A 16,882-nucleotide genomic window follows, 5' to 3' on the forward strand; every position below is an offset into this window, starting at 1 on the left:
ACATATGATAGTAACTGTGAGTGACTGGTACCTTGGAGGATTTAGCACAATGCTGCAGTCTTTTTAAGGGTTGGATTCTGCAAGCGAACATATAAAAATAACCCTGTCATTTTTATGGTGGTTGAATTCAAAGACTGCTCATGTAAATGCATCATCTCACTTCAGCCAACATGGTAGGATATATTAATTATGTATCTTCAAACATTAATGGTGCTCCATTGATGTGAGTTACACATGTGGTTTTGAACTTTGTTGAACTAATCTGTCTTTCCTGAGTAGAAATGTTATCTGGCAACATTATCCTGTGATTTGGGACATTAGTTCAGCAAATATTTGTGCATTTTCAGTAGGCAAGACTACTTCCAGGGTTGAGACCTCTGTGAGGCACTGCAGGCTACAGAAGTGCAAGATTAGGCTGCTGCATGAGATGTCAGGATGGCTGCACACTACATAGTCCGTACAAATGGCTCTACTTGTAAAAGAAAAGCAGTTTTGGGAAGATGGAAAAATAACACAATTACTTCACTCTGTAGCAATGAGCCAGAACAAAGTCCTGTTTTCTTCAAGGTCATAATAAATTAGAAAAAAAAAGAGAGAACATAATGTATTAATGATTGGGAAACATAAAAATATAGGTGGTTGTAAACATATTCTTGGAAATAATTTTGGGGTTCATGCAACATCTTTTGAAGTTACATGCTTTTTATTTCCTTCCACAGTTACTGTAAGTGCAAATACATTCCCAGCTCTCTGTTGTCTAGCCAGAAGAATCAAAGCCCTGAAAAGATCATCTGCATTTCCAGTTACTTTAGCAATAGTTCCTATTTAGAAATGTTATCCTGGCTTCTCTCTCAAGCATAGACCTCAAGCTTGTCTTTATAGTGTGTTTTCCTAAGGAAACAAGCTTCTGAGTGCATGTCATTGTCCCTGTTTAATCTCTTTCCCTGTATATTCTGATGTGCCCTATGATGGGTGAGCATACTGTATAGTCTTAGGAAAATTATTTGCAAATATTCACTGCCTCTCAGAAGCTGGGCTTTTCAAAAAGTATTTCAGAGACTATTATTCTCTTGGATTCCAGCCCTAATCTGCTCTTGCACACTGACCTGCTTAATAATTTCTTCCTTTGTATATTCCTCCTGAAATTTTTATATGCATGATTATCCCTCTATTTTCCTGCCTTTACTTGTTTAGTAAAGTGCGTGAATAAGTATTGGGATTGAATTAGCTGCTCATGTTTTAAAAGGGGAAAGTGCGTACCGATTTCTAAATTTTTGCCTTGTCACACATGAGAATTAGGCCAATATTTTTGGTTCAGTAGTTGTTTATCAGAAGGGTTATGAAGTTATCAGAAAACACAATAAATTCTGTCGATAAATTTTGACAATTCTGCTAACTTTCAAATTAATGTTGTTCACTATTTGGAAGTCGTGTATTTAAAAGAACATTAAAAAATAAGGTGCTCAAATGCCATCTATTTTTGTAACCAAATATTCCAATCTTCAATTTAATCTTCTAAAGTAGCACATAAATCTTCCTTTTCAAAACTATCTGTAACAGGGTTAAAAATATTTTTCCAAAACTGTACTACTTACTGTGTCCCCTTAAAGCATGCCAAACTCCCTGGACATTTCTCAGTGAGTTAACTATTGCAGGTCTTCACCTGCAAAATTCTAAAGTAGGTTAACCAAAACTAAAACTAAATATTCAACTTACCTCAAATTTTCAGTACTTTGCAGTCCTAAGAAATGCATTAGTTCTGTGAATAATATCTATTTTGAGCTTAGAAGGAAAAAAAAAATAAATGTTCTGAAGAACTATAAAAATTATTGAATATGTTAGAATATTGCATATATCCATAGGATACACAGTTTAAAGATACAAGAAATACATAATTATCATAATGTTGGAAAATATGTTTCATGGTAAGAGGTTCAAGGATTCACATCCCCTTAATTTAAGGAGGTGAAGTTCAGAGGGCTTGCTTACATTTAGGGGAATTTTATACATGTGAGGAACAGGATTTTATAGTACAGTTATCTGTAGGAGTGCTGAAAGAAAAATCAAATACTTAAGTGGCTAGAAGCTGACATTTAGGTATATTCAAGACATGCACAAGAAGTGTATGGTAACTTTAATCAGTAACAATAATTAGCTGTTGAAAGCAATATGTCAGAAGCAGTCCAAGAACTGACTTTTTGAAAAATTGGTACATTCTGAAAAAGGTGCTCAAGATGCAATAAAAATTCTTTCAGTGTGCAGCTTTTGGTATTATAGCAAAATATGAATTTAAACCAGAGCTTCAAGTTCTGTTGTCATCCCTGCCCATAGCATGGGGCAAGGAACTAGGTGATCTTTAAGGTGCCTTCTAACCCAAGCCATTCTAGGATTCTATGACCTGTTTCAGGACTGAGGGTAAATTTTGCTTTTTGTGCCTTCCAGTTGAGATGATGAGTGACTGCATGGAAATGCCTACCAGGGTATGAGGAGTTAGAAATGGTTTGAGCAGCTTCAAGGAGGAAAAAGTGTTAACATAGTGCTGACTGGGGGAAGGATGTCAGGGTGGAAGGGAGGTTTCAGAACCCCTTGCTGTTGCTAGGTACCTTATTTTGCTTCCTTTGTTCCTCCTTTGCTTCATTCCTTGTTTCTTCACTTGCTTGGATTTTATTTTGGTAGCCCTCAGATTATCAAAATTATTTTTTTCTTGAAAAAGAAAACAAATAAGTCCTGTTTTGACAGTCACAGATGCAATATATGTGTCAATTATATTGAAGCAAGGGCAGTTAACTGGTTATGTAGAAGACCATAGGAGAGGAAAAATTCTGAAAAAAAAAATAATTTAGCTGTGCCAAAGGAATAGCTTCTCAAATCATGTTCTCAGTGTTAAAGTTGTTTTTTTATTTAATAATTGGTTTGGCTTATGAATGGGAGTAGGTTTTGGTTTTGGAAGGGATTCTCCTACCATGCTGTGTAGTGTGAAAGGTGTGTTTGTGTGCTGTGAAGTAGTGTATTTTCTTAACCATTTGTTTGTTGTTGTTTGTTGGTAACTATTTTACTCGAGCAAAAATCAAACAAGCTTAACAGAAAACAGTTTGGGAGTGGATATTTTCTTTGGTCTTGGTTCTTTTCATTTTGCCTAACAAATTACTGATGAAAGGAAGTGTTCTTTTCCCTTCACCTCTCCTGCTCTCACAGTGTAATGTTCTTCTTGTCCCTCCCAAGACCATCAGTCCTAGAGCCATACTGTATGTGGCTTCCTGTCCTGAAAATTCTCCTACCTGTGCTCTTGTTGCATTCTTGCTCTAGTTCCTGTTCCTCCTGTATCTCCTTACACTCTATAGCCTCACAAGTTTTTTACCCTTCCCACTAGCCCTTCTGCTGCTGTCCATGCTACCTGTTTATGTGTTGTAACCTTAGTGAAACATTAAATTGTATTGGGGCAGGCAGAATGCAAGGTGATGCTCACTGTAAAGGGGTTGAGTTTTGAAACTGCAGATGCAGGAACTATTCTAGCTATGAGAGTTTCATAGATACTAACTAGGACCTATGAAAGCAGTGAAGTCTCCTAATTTCAGAAGAGTTCTTCAGCTGTCTCTGTACTTCTACATCCCTATCTCTCTTTGTCAACTTGTTACTTCTGTGCCAGTCACTTGTTCTTCTCAACACTTAATTGCGTGCAAGAATGGTGTGCCTGTAGGAAAACATGCTGGGCTTTGACTCTTCTACATGACTATGTAGCATATAATGATGTCCTGTGTGCACAGGTCTGTTTTTAATTTGCAGTGATTCCATCTAAGTTGAAACAGCACTGAACCGTGGTTTATTCTTTTCAGGGTTTCAAACTATGACATCTTCTGGTATACACACAACCTTTTCTTTGTCTTCTATATGCTGCTGATGCTGCACGTTTCTGGGTAAGTAAATGGAAAACACTGTCCCTTTTCCTGAAGCACAACCAGAAAGAGCAGTTTTCTTGATTGCTGCCTTTCCTGAGCTTGCTTGTGCACAGCGGGCCAACTTTGGGCCACCTTTGCTGTCCTATATGGTTTTTCAACAGATGTTTGTTTAAATAAATATCAGATTGTAGCTTGAAGTATTGTATGTGCTACAGCCAACTAGAAAAAATTTCTTCACTTTCAATATTATTCCTTGTCCATTTTTCCAGTGTCTAGTGAGAAATCAAGAGAACATAGTTTCTTTCTCTACCCCCTCCTACCTGTTTAGTGAGAGAAGAATGTGAAGTAAAGTTGTTCATCTCTTGCATTTTCCTCTCTACCTTTCATTTTGACTCCTAAGGAGAGGGAAGGAATGACTTCTCCCTAATTAACTCTTTCTCACTGGTGTGATACAACATTTGCAAGTTTTTCTTCTTGTTTTCACAAACACCAGACCAGTATTAATGTGCTGAAGGTCAGGACTGTATCAGGCACAAACAAGCCCATCTCTATTGCGAGTTAAAGCAGCTTCCATGAGTTACGACCTATGTCTGCATGGGTTGGGGATTGAACTAGATGACCCTTAGAGGTCCTTTCCAGCCCTAACTATTCTATGATTCTATGAAAATCTGGGCCATTAATGTCCATGATATTTCCTCTATGGATGTAGATGCAGAGATTGGTATAAAGAAGGGAAGGTGTATTTGAATGAGGTGTATTTCTCCATGTCATCAAATATCTACTGAAACACAGAGTGCTTTACTGTGTGACACTGAGCACTGCTGTTTAAAGTAAACATGGAAAGGTAACTAGGCCTGGCAAGGTCATGGGAGGAATATGTTGTTGAACAGAAGCATGCAGCCTGAGATCTGGTGAATTGAAATAATGAAATAAATAATGAATGAATGAATGAATGAAATAAATAAATAATGAAATAAACAATTGAAACTCCTGGACACAATTCCTGTACTCTGTGAGTTTGGTTTTTTTTTTTTTTGCTTGTGGGTTGGTTTTTTTGTTTGTTTTTGGTTTTGTGTGTGTTTGTGTGTGTGTGTTTTGTTTTTTGTTTGTTTCTGTTTGTTTGGGGGCTTTTCTGTTTCTTTTTTCTGGGGCATAGCTCTTTTCATAGCTGGGAGAAGACAGATATAATGTGTTCTCCTCATCCTGGGGCAGGATGGACTTTTTCTAAATTATTCTTGACAGGTGTTTTTCTAACTTCTTTAGAACATCTGGTGACTGAGATCCTCTAATCTCCCTAGGTAATCTGTTCCAGTTATTGCCTTTGGGATATTTTTCATGTCCCATTTAATTAATCTCCTTCACTGCATTATCCTTTGCCCACTGTATTCCTAACCATGTTCCATTTACCAAGTTTTCAAACCAAGGCTGTAGTAATGCACCAAACATTGAACAGACATCTTCTGGTACACAGCCTCCTTAGTACTGAATTACAGAGGCATTCAGTGCAAATCTAAAAGAACTGAGTGTCAGTTAAAAATGGGAGGGGAATGAGTCATGGAGAGTGGGAGTCAGTTCAAGATGCCTAAATGTGTGTCTCCCCATATTTTCTAAGTGTCTTTCTCCCATTATGGTTTAATGAGTTCTGATAAATACAGTCAATGAAGCCCGAAGGATACTTCAACTAACTTGCTGTTACAAAGATTCAAGTGACCTGGATTGATTTATAGGCTCTATTAGTGATAACAGTAAGATCAAGAGAAAGTGGCCACAAGTTGTATGAGGGCTGATTAGGATTGGATATTAGGAAAACTTTCTTCACCAAAAGAAGATGCTTTAAAACAGGCTACTCAGGGAAGTAGTGGAGTCACCACTCCTGGAGGTATTTAAAAGACTTGTAGATGTGGTGCTTAGGGACATGGTTTAGTGGTGAACACAGCAGTGCTGGGTTAATGGTTGGACTCAATGATCTTAAAGGTCTTTTCCAACCTAAATAATTTGATCATCTCTTCTAAGAGTGAAGGAAACTTAGATATCTGCACCCAAATTACTCCTGAGTGGCATGTCTTGGAGAGCTGTGGACTCGTGGCCAGTTGCACTACAGAACAAGGCATCTTCTGTGGCTGAACTGTGCAGACAGTTTGAGTGAGGTTTTGCCTGTATTTCCACGATATTGCTGGATTCTTGTCTTGCTTAAACTGTTGTGGATACTTCTTGCAATATGACTTTGAAAGGTTTTAGTGGCTTAAGACTTGGTGCATATCTACAATCATTTATCTATATTTTAGGTCAGTAGTAGCAGCAACAAAAATTAGTTTATGTAAAACAGATGCTTGATGTTTCTAGTACCAGTGTAAGGAGCTATAAAACATACAAAATCTTTGGAGCCAGGTTCCCAGCTGATCCAAATTTGGTGTTACTGTGGTATTACTGTGGTCTATAGAGGCTGACAATAAGGCCTTTGTGCTCTCACTAGAGTTATTCAAAGATTTTTCTTCCAAAGGGTGAAAATTCTTATGAGTCCACCCACACACTGACCTTTAGCAGACCCCTCAAGCAACTTACCTTGAGCTAAGCAGCAGAAGATGGATGAGGAGATAGGAGCAGTGCAATTCCCAATAAAAACATTTGGAATCATTGATGTCTAGTTAATAAGCTTTAAAATCTTAAGAAATAGTGATATTTCTATTTTCCAGCTCCAGCCAGAAGTGAATTTTGTCTCTATTTTGGGCATGGAAAATTGGAGCAGAGCTTGAGAGTCTTGCAGATTCTCCATAGTGTGCTGGTCAGCCTGTAGCACACTTTTACATTACTTTCTCATTTTGTCTCACCCATTTTTGTTTGCTAAAGGTGTCTATCTCCTACTTCTTGACATTCATACTGAGTTTTTATATATTCAAGTGTTGCGTCTAATAAATACATGAGGATATATCTTGGATTTCTTAAGAATTGTGCAGAACTCAACCTTTCTGGGAAGTGATCTTGGGTGTGTAAGACTTGCCTTTCCTTGACAACTTCAGAAATGGGAGTAGTTGCAGCTGCTGTTAACAGACAGCTTTGTCATCACTGTTTGCCACTCAGCATGTTTGTAATAGTTTGACCAAACTAGAGATCACTGGAAGGTATTCTCATGTTTAGAGCTATTCATGTCTCAAGGAAATCCTCTTTTGGATGTTCTGAGAACAGAGAAGCTGTGGGAGCTGCTGACAGGCTTGCACACAAGGTTGACTGGAAAAATATTGCATGGGCTTTGACTTCCAGTTGAATCCATGAGGCACTATAATATTTATGAAGCAGGGAACTAACGTAATGCCAGTGGTATCTGCCACTTTGCAAATATGTGATGACCAGCAGTGATGGCAGATGCAAGCAGTAAATGCAGGCAGAAGCATGGGTGTAGGTGCAAGGACACTTCCCAAATGATTCTCCCAGGGTCAGATGTGGCATTTAGAGTGAGGAGGTTTAATGTCCAAGCTGACATTGTTCACTGGACCACGTGGGAAGCTTGTTACTGGCTGTCAGGATTGCATTTTTGTAGGGAAGATTGCCAGTAGCTTGTCAGAGCCCTCTTAAGTTGGGAGTATTGCAGATGTCCTAGTTCTCTCTCTTCTTGTGAACTAAATTCTATTTCTACTGCTGCTGTGTGTTAAGGAGAGGAGGAGGGAGTCTATGTCCTTATGTTTGATTGCATACTTAAGATAAGCCTTCACAACATGGTCTAGTACTCAGCGGGCATGTCTCACCAGACGTTGCCTCAATATGCCTCATTTCCAACCCAGCACCATCCTATAGAGGTGTCATTCAGCCTTTTATTTGGTTGATGGTTGGTTTTTCTTTTATTTTTTCACTGTTGTTGTTGTTGTTTGTTGTTTTTTGTTTTTTTTTAAATATTCCCGCTTGTAGATTTACTGTCATCAAATACAGATTCAGAGACAAGTAGTGCTTCTGAGGAATTTTACTACTACTGTTATCTTTTCTTCCCTGTTTCCAATGATTCATTCATGTGCTGAGATATCCTAGAGTGTCTCAGGTTTCCAATTCTTTCTTCAGTTTCTAACTGCAGCTGCAAAGTTCTTACTTCATTTTACTACAAATTTAGCTTAGCTCAAAAAAAAAAACCCCAAAACCATCAAAACCACAAAACAATTTGCAAGGAAGGTTCCTTGGCTATCATGCAGGACTTTCTTTTTTCCTTTAATCTGACAAGATTATATCCAAAGGAGGAAACCATAGAATTGTGTGCAAACCTGATAAACACGAAGTAGTAGGAACATTCCTGCCATTTATGATTTGGCAACTTAGGCCCCTTCTGCTACAAGACTCCCTTAGAAACAGGGCTTGCTGACTGTAGGGAGGATGAGTGAAAACAGCCTGCCAGTGTGAGATTGAATTGGAAATGTGATTACTTACTTTTTTTGCAAAGTTCCCACAATGTTTTCCCTCTTTCAAGCAGCAATAAGCTTGAGGCTGTTCAGTGTGGGAGTGCCAAGTGAGCTGGAAAAGTTAAACCTTGCCTCTAGTGACAGGAGGCTCTATTGTTGCAAATCTTCAATCTCATTGAAAGTCCTGCAAACAAATGGAATAAAAATTCTAACAGAAGATGAGGCTTATGACTACTCTCTAAAGCCCTCTCTGAATTAAGATAAGTTGTTTGTTTCTTACTTCAGTGTCTTTACTGTTCTTGCTTTCATGTAGGGGAGTGCTCAAGTACCAGACGAACTTAGAGGAACACCCTCCTGGTTGCTTTAATCCTAACAAAACGCTCCGACAGAATCTGACTGTGCCAAAGGCTTTTGAAGAGCTGTTTCCTGACTATGCTACTGAGCCTTTCCCAGAGGACTTCCCAGTACCAGAACCCTTTGTACAAAATCACTTTATGAGAATTTGTTCCGAGGAACCCAAGTTCCAGTCACACTTCCCAGAGGTCTGTATGATCCGACATTTCAGGTATTATAAGCCTTGCCAAGTCTTTCAGTCAGCCATAAGCACTAATTATTGCTTTTCCAGACCAGATGTTTTAATAATGGAAAATATTATTAAAACCTTTTGAGGCATTCAAAGATTTGGTGTGGAAAAATCAATCTGTATTAAACCCTGAGCTGCATTACAATGTGATGCATAGAATAGGGAGGGTGGAAAAATGTCAAGAGGTCAGCTGTAATATTTTTTGTACAACATGATAAGAGAAGTATTGGTCCTGCTATAAATGTGACTTTAAATTACAGCGTAGCACTTCAGAGCAAACATTTATATAACATTTCATAAGGTCCCTTTGTAAGCATTGTGTGACAGTAGTTAGTTGAAATAATCAAGCTCCATTTGTTCTCTTTTTTACCATGCAGATGCAAGTCCTAATACTCATTTCTGGTTTGCAGTTGGTTGTGGTTTGGCTTTTATGGCCTGTTGTTTGCAGAAAGGCTTGTTTTATGTGTGGCATGGGTAAACGAGTATGATGACAGCAGGGATAGAAAAGCCTTTTCTTTTTCTGTTTTCCATTTTCCTTTTGTTTCTTTATGTTTTGTGGAAGCAGCTTTTTCTTCATCCAAATTTTCTCTTTTCTTTTGAGAAAAGATGAGTTGGGCTGTATTGGTAAGTAGCCTGAGGAAGCTTGCGAATATGGAGTTCACAAGTCCAAGGCCCACCATTCAAGATGGTCCCATAACAGACCTCACAGGAGTTTGTTATTATCCTTGTTTTCTCTTGAACACGTATGTCCCTTACGAGCTGTAGTGGGAACCCATTTTTCTATGGGGCATGAAGTCATAATAAGAAACAGTTAATTCTACATTGAATTCCTCCAACAAAGTTCTTTGGATTGGTATTTTGTTGTGGTGATACTCCTGAATTACAAGCATCAGTGTATAGCTGGCTCCATATGACCCAGAGGACAGTAAAGAGTCTTAGGGACTTAAGATACCTGCTTTAGAGCCAATTATGGGAGAAGAGTCATGGAAAGAGATGGCCACTCAGTGTTCTCCTGGCAGCTTTGTAACACTATTTAGGGCTTTTTTGGGTTTGGAAGTATTGTGATATCAAGATTAAAAAAAAAAAAAAGGTTCTGTGAGCTACTGAAACTTTTAAGGCTTTTTTGTGGAAATTAATTAATCTCCACTAGTTGCAAGAGAGGCTGATATGTAACTTCAAAAATTGAGAAAGAAAGATGGGTGAGGATCAAGGGCACTTCAATGCCATAGCTTGAGTGACTGAGCAGATGTAGAATTAGTAGTTAAGTCTACCATAAGGTATTGGTAATTGACTCTTAGGATGAGATTTAGCTGAGCAGCTGCAAATGTTTCCATCTGGAGTAGTCACCCAGGGCTCCCTGGGCTCCCTGAATAATCACTGCAGAGAAATGGGCATTTCCAGGACATCTTCTGTCTAGCATACATATATTCCATGAGGGCAAATAACTTGTGATTCAGAAGTGCCCATTCCTCTCTGTTATCTATGATTTTACGCTAGTTTAATATAAACATAAATTCTATGGAACAAGAATGAATCTTTCTTTGGTTTTTACTGAGATTATTGTAAGATAATAGTCAAGTAATATTACAAGACAAACAGTGTTTTTCCTTAAAGGTTAAACGATTATACAGTACTCTGATCTATTACATTTTGAAACCATTTATGTATTGTGTCTTTGGCTGCTGAAACCAGTTGCAATCTAACTACATAAAACCAGAATAATGTGGTAGCAATTGAGGTCATTAGCATTTTATTCTTGATGAGTTTTATGATTGAAATTCCTTGTGCTTGTAGATGATGCTGCTGGTTAGACTGATTAAGGCTTCAGGACATACTTGAATTTTTGCATGTAGAGAGATTTGAAGGCTAGATGTGAAATGAGGTCCTGCAAGTACTCATGTAGTTAAAACTCCTTGAGGTGACCTATTTTTTTTCTCCCATAGACCTGGTTTTGGATTTCTGGACCCCTGTGCTTGTACTGTGTGGAAAGGCTGTACCGCTACATCCGCAGCAATAAACCAGTCACAATAACTTCGGTAATAAGCCATCCCTCCAATGTCCTTGAAGTAAGGATGATGAAAGATGACTTTGAAGCAAGGCCTGGTCAGGTGAGTTAATGTGCCCCTAAAAAAGCACTGGTTTCCTGTAGCGTTGTCTATAGGGATGACTATTGATTTATAAACACTAGCCAATCACTGGATGTTCTGAAAGTATCTTTTCTGTTATTTTATTTCAGTATGTCATTCTACACTGTCCAAGAGTGTCTGCCCTGGAAAGCCATCCATTTACCCTTACAATGGTAAGAAATACTGTTCTTTTCTGTACTTTCCCTTTTATTTGTATTTGGTAAGCAAATGGTCTTTATTTCTTTCAAGGTGAAAATTCTCTCTAGAAGAGCTTATGTTTCATTTATGAGGGTACTAATGAATGTGAAATGGCATGATTATTAGGTATGACAGTACTTGATACATATTTAATTTTCTCCACTGTTGAGAAAGTGATAATAGGAACTTTTTTTGAAGTCTTCTATAAGTGAAAACCAATAATAAATAAATGAATAAAATCCATGTGATGTCGATAATTGTTTCATAAAAGAAGTTTTAGATGTATTTGTAGACCTTAATGAAGAATGAACACAAATTGTAATGAACTTTGTCATCTTTCCTCTTCAATGAGAAGCTCTTTCTGTGACTGCCTTTTCCAAAATTAGGTAAACATCAAGTTTAAAAAAGAAGTTTCTAAAATTATTTCCTGCTGTATTTTTGTATTGTGATACACCAATAGTCATACAACATTTAGATTATTACTTACTCTGCTCAGTTGGTCTAGAATGGGAACTGAGGCCTCTGGAGATAGACAGAAATAAAATGAAATTTTATATAAATGTACCTGAAGTTCTTCAGGAGTACACAGTACAGAGACCTAGGATGTGCTACTGAACTGACTGACTGTATTGTTACAAAAGCAGAGTTTTTAGAAGAGAATATTAGTGACAACCTTTTCCTTCCAAGGGGAATAAAGGCTTTCAGATTGCCTGAATTGGATGTTCTTCTTCAAAAAGATCATTGAGATAAACATTCATGTTTGATTCTTTTCTTTGTCCCCACTGAGTTATACCTAGTGCTGTAGAAAAACCGGGAGGTTTTACTGCTACCCAAAATTCAGAGGGTACAACCAGGTCCAGTTCTTTGGGTTTGTAGGGTGTTTTATTTTGTTTTGTTAACTTATTTATCTATATGCTGAGCCAGGAATTACAGGAGAACCCCCACAAAATTTCACCCAGGGTAAATTTTGTGCTGTAAATCTGGGAATTAATCTCACTTAAGGGAAGCTGCCTCTGTATAGCTTGGTGAATCATTAATGCCACTTGCATAGCCTGAGTTTTTCAAAGGCTTTAATGCTTATAGAATGTGTAGGCAAAAGCTTAACTCAGTTGTTTTTCTACTCCCATCTGACCTACCTGTAGTTACCAATCAAGCTGGAACACTACTGCTGCTTCTCTTGTTGGATAATGATAATCCCTGGGTAATTTTTCTACCTTGGTTTAGGAGTATGGGACTTTGATCCACAGCAAGAACAGCATGAGGGGTGTGTGAGGCTTTGGGTACTGGAAGTGCAGTGCAGGAATGGCTGTAGCACAGATGGGGGAAGACTGTGGTGTTCTTCCTGGCACTGTTGTCCTGCTTAGAATCATAGAATACTTTGGGTTGGAAAGGACCTTTAAAGGCCATCTAGTCCAATCCCCTCTGCAATAAGCAGGGACATCTTCAACTAGATCAGGTTGCTCAGAGCCCCATCCAACTTGGCCTTTGAATGTTTCCAGGGATGGGACATCTACCACTACCACTTTTCTGGGCAACATTTCTTCCTTATCTCTGGTCTAAATCTCCCCTCTTTTAGTTTAAAACCATTACCCCATGTCCTATTGCAACAGTCCATGCTAAAATGTCTGTCCCTAGGCACTATGTGATGTCCTGTTTATGCTGATGAAATATCTCACTGTGTCTGGAGCATGTGTGAAAGACAAAAAGTTCAAGCAGAAAAGACCAGTTCAGGCATATCTTTATACTTTTAAGTGGGGATAATAAGCAAAAGTGTAAATGAAGGGGTGAGTCACTGTGAAAGAGTCATGCAGATATTTTACTAGTCCCTTCCCTTTTCAAGGTTGTGTAATATTTACAATTTAGCTCAGTTTCTTACATAACACCAGGGTGGAGGAACACACAGAGAGGCTGTGTAAAGGCCCTGAACCCACTCCAGTTGCATTCTGGCAAAGCTCCCACATGTTTTACTTGTAGCCAGAGGGAGTTCTTAATTGTGACCAAGGGCACATTAGGAGACTTTATTCTCTTTGCACCCTTCCTTCAGGTATTTATATACTTTGATAAGATCCCCTTGAGCCTTCTGTTCTCCAGTCTGAACAGTCTCAGCTCTCTAAATCTATCCTCATAGGAGACATGTTCCTGTCCCTTCATCATCTTCTTGATTAGATGCTATCCACTATGTTCATATCTCTTGTAGTGAGGAAACCAGCACCGGACATGGGTCTCAAAGCGTGGTTTCACCAGTGCTGACTAAAGAAGAATAACCTCCCTCAACCCTTTGGTAGTGTCCCTTGTACATTCTGAAGTTCAGACACTTGGAGATCTCAGTTTTCTCTCATGATCAGTGTGGAAGCTGACTTTTTTTAAACTTCAGTTTTGAAGTGTGCTTCTGCTGGTCTTTACTCACTAGTGACTTTGTACTTACTAGTATGACTACTGGTCTTTGTCACCTGTTGGAAAGCGTGAGAAAGCTAATGAAGAGGTGGTCTAACATCTGAGATTCCTGTAGGTGACCTGCTGGACAGTTCTAGGTAGTGCATAGTGGGTTACTCACTTGATAGCGTCTTCATTGCTCCACTGTCTTTGATTTCACTTTAACAAAAAGTTTTCTTTTTATCATGTTTTATGATACTTTTTTTACTGATTTCTATACATAGATGTACACTGTACACAGCTGTTACTGTGCTGTGTAAGACAGCGTGAGTAACATTTACAGTCCTGTAAGCCCTCATGTCCAGTTTACTTGTTCTAGATAGGACACTATTGCATCTTACAGTTGAATCTGAGCAGAACACAGTCAGCTTGAAAGTGTTTTCATCTATAGTTGAGAGAAATACTTTCTGTATATAAATAGTTGAGTGTTTGTAAATGGACAAATTATTTTTGTGTGTTTCCACTTGATGAACACTTTTGAGGAGATGTCTTTCAAAGCAACCAAAAGATACAGTCTGGAGATCAGACCATCCAAAGAAACGTCAGAAATCTCTCTAGTGCTCTGTTTCCAGAGATTGACATTTCTTTACACTTTTCTGGAAGAAAGTGTGGAACTCATCTGCTATGGAACACAGCTTAGATGTAATTTTTTTTAGACAATCTTTAAAGACCTTGAAAAAGAAAACAAACATTATCAATAGTAAGAATTTCCAGTAGTTAGGATGGTCCCTCTTACCAAAACTAAGAAAAAAGTTAGTTTATTCTTCCTCCCCTTTTTTTTTTTTTACATTTTATAAAGTGTTTGACTCCATTCTGGTTGCTCTTAATTTTAACCTGTACAAACAAGAAGAGACTAAGGCTTGCAGTTTACAGTAGCATTGAGTTTTTCTCCATCTTACATTTTCCCCCGGTATTGAGTTCCCTCTCTTTCTTTTTTTTTTTTTTTTTTTTTTGTCAATGAGTAGCTTCAGAAGTAGATTTCTATTTAGAATATATATTAGTGTCTTACAACAGGAGTCACTTTTTCTGCTGTGTTTTTGGAATTTCTTGCATTAGCATGCAGTGATTGGAAGCCTCATGGAAATAGCCTTGTGTTTTGCAGATATTAAGTGCTTCAGAGGATGTCCTGGGTTCTCTTGTGCAGCCTCTGCTGAGTCTACTACAGAGTCAATGCACAAACTCTCACAAGTTGCAGTTTAGAGTAGACTGCTGTCTACTCCCAGCAGCTCATAAAGCTTGGTGACCTTGTTATTTCAGTAGTGTTGATTTTTTTGTGGCAAAGGAAGGTAGGAAACAATTACATCACCTCATGTAGGACTTAGACTGTAACAGACGTTGAAATGAAGACAAAACTAAGAGGTGAATTCTTCTAAATTTGGAGATGACTAAGATCTGAGGTTTGGTGAAACTTTTACTTTACAACAGCAATCTGTAAATGCTGGATCAATAATCTGTTATTCCAAAGTTTTGATGGTTTTAGGTGTTGCTAGCTGCTGTCATACCCTTGTTTCCCCTTGGACCTGAAATCTGAATATTCTGAAGTTTCCTTTAAAGACTTTTTTTTTTAATTGGCACATATCTCAAGTTACTCCTATTGATACTTAGACACAGGTAACTTGCATAAACACTTGTTGAGCTTTGTGTCTGTATAAGATGTACTCTGCATGCCAGCTGTCTAGTAGCTTCATGAGATAGAGTTAGAACAGGCAGATGGCTTGGAAGTTGCACATATAAAGCAAAAAATCAAAATAAAGAAGCCACAGCAAAGATCTCAGTCTTGAGACTCCAGTGACTGTGTCTTCGGATTCTCCAAAGAGTGTTGGATCTTCATTCAGTGTCTAGATCCCAGTTCTGGCAACAGGTAAGCAATGATCAACTACCTGCAACAAGAGGTTTGAAATATTTTTTGAAAGTAGAAATTTTATCCTGTGTTACAATCTACTCCGACCTCCCCTACTTCAGTGCTGCATAACAAATCTACTTTTAACTACTTTTAAATCCCACTGAAGTAGAACCTGGAAGAGTCTGGTAAAAAAAAAAAATTCCAAGAAGTTATGTCATTTTTCTGGTTCTCCATCTTTTTGTGCACATGGTTAATTTGAAGCAGATCACATCAGGAGGATTTGTAGTACCACATCTTTCTTCCTTTCCTTCCACATACAGTTCTGTATGAGGAAGAAAAGAAAAACTCCAGAGGATCTTGAATTCTGTTTTCATAGAAATGTATGATAAAATCCTTGCTATGTCACTTATGGCATGTACCAAGTTAGGGGGATGGTATATGTGCATTTTTTAACATGTCAAAGCTGAGTTTTTAGGAGAGGATAAGTTTGCATATGCAGATATTCAGATCCACTCAAATCCAGGTATATATTATTGAGGAAGAATACTTTACCTGATTAGTATCCAAGTTAAAATTTCATAAAGTAATTATTACTGAATCTTGGGCAGAGAAACTCTTAAATCCATTAATCATCTCAGAATAGGTAGAAGAATTACCTGGAAGAGATTTCTGAATGTACATTACAAGTTTTATACTGTATGTAAGTGACTGAGAACTATTACTTATTCATAGATTTTCTACCTTTAAAGTTCTTGGTTTGGTTTGATTTTTTTTAATTATTTTTTTTTTTGGTAGATTGAGTTTTCCTTGTTATCTCTGCACCTCTGTTTAAGTCCATTTGGTATCTGGATTTGGGCACGATGGGATTACAAGGTGGTGACCCTGATCTGTACATTTATGTTTTTTGGGCTTGATTCCTTGTCAGAAAAGTCTTAGCAAATAATATATGAGTATAAACAACGTTGCAAGTAATACATTTGCTTTTGTAAGAAAAAAACAGTGTTTTGTAGACCACAGTTGTCTTTATTCATGTATAATCCAGGGTTCATTTGAAATCAGTGAAGATATTAACAGTCTAGAAGTGAAGTTTTAGCTCTAAGCTTCTTTAAGTAAGAAATTTTGTATTGCACAAGGAGATGATGGAGAAACACGTGTCCTGCACTGTAAACTTAAGAAATAAACTATCCAAAACAGGAAAAGCCTAGGGGCCAAATTCTGAAATACTTCATAAAAAAATGGAAAAGTTGTTGGAAGTTTGCCTGAGTAAAAAGTATGTAAGGACATCAAGAGCTAAGTTCATACTGTCAGATAAATACAATAAAAACAAAATCTAACATGATGACATTCTAATAAGATTTGTTAAATATCTTGTGCAAATAGTTATAAAACTTGTCTTTGTGAGATGATTTGCAGAGCATTTAGGG

The 16,882-nt window shown here is 37.8% G+C and overlaps 1 protein-coding gene across 2 annotated transcripts in view; it reads left to right on the forward strand.

The window, feature by feature from the left end:
• The window catches only part of NOX4 (NADPH oxidase 4), a 111,999-nt gene that overhangs the window by 19,580 nt on the left and 75,537 nt on the right, over positions 1-16,882 (forward strand). For both annotated transcript variants that reach the window (XM_051779254.1, XM_051779253.1), the window contains exons 8-11: positions 3,834-3,914; positions 8,589-8,817; positions 10,802-10,966; positions 11,095-11,157. In XM_051779254.1, coding sequence (XP_051635214.1) covers positions 3,834-3,914; positions 8,589-8,817; positions 10,802-10,966; positions 11,095-11,157 — 538 coding nt within the window. The remainder of the gene's footprint in view (positions 1-3,833; positions 3,915-8,588; positions 8,818-10,801; positions 10,967-11,094; positions 11,158-16,882) is intronic.

The sequence above is a fragment of the Manacus candei genome, unplaced genomic scaffold, assembly GCF_025592945.1.
Source record: "Manacus candei isolate 608988 ecotype Guabito, Panama unplaced genomic scaffold, ASM2559294v1 h1tg000014l, whole genome shotgun sequence".
Taxonomy (NCBI): Eukaryota; Metazoa; Chordata; class Aves; order Passeriformes; family Pipridae; genus Manacus; species Manacus candei.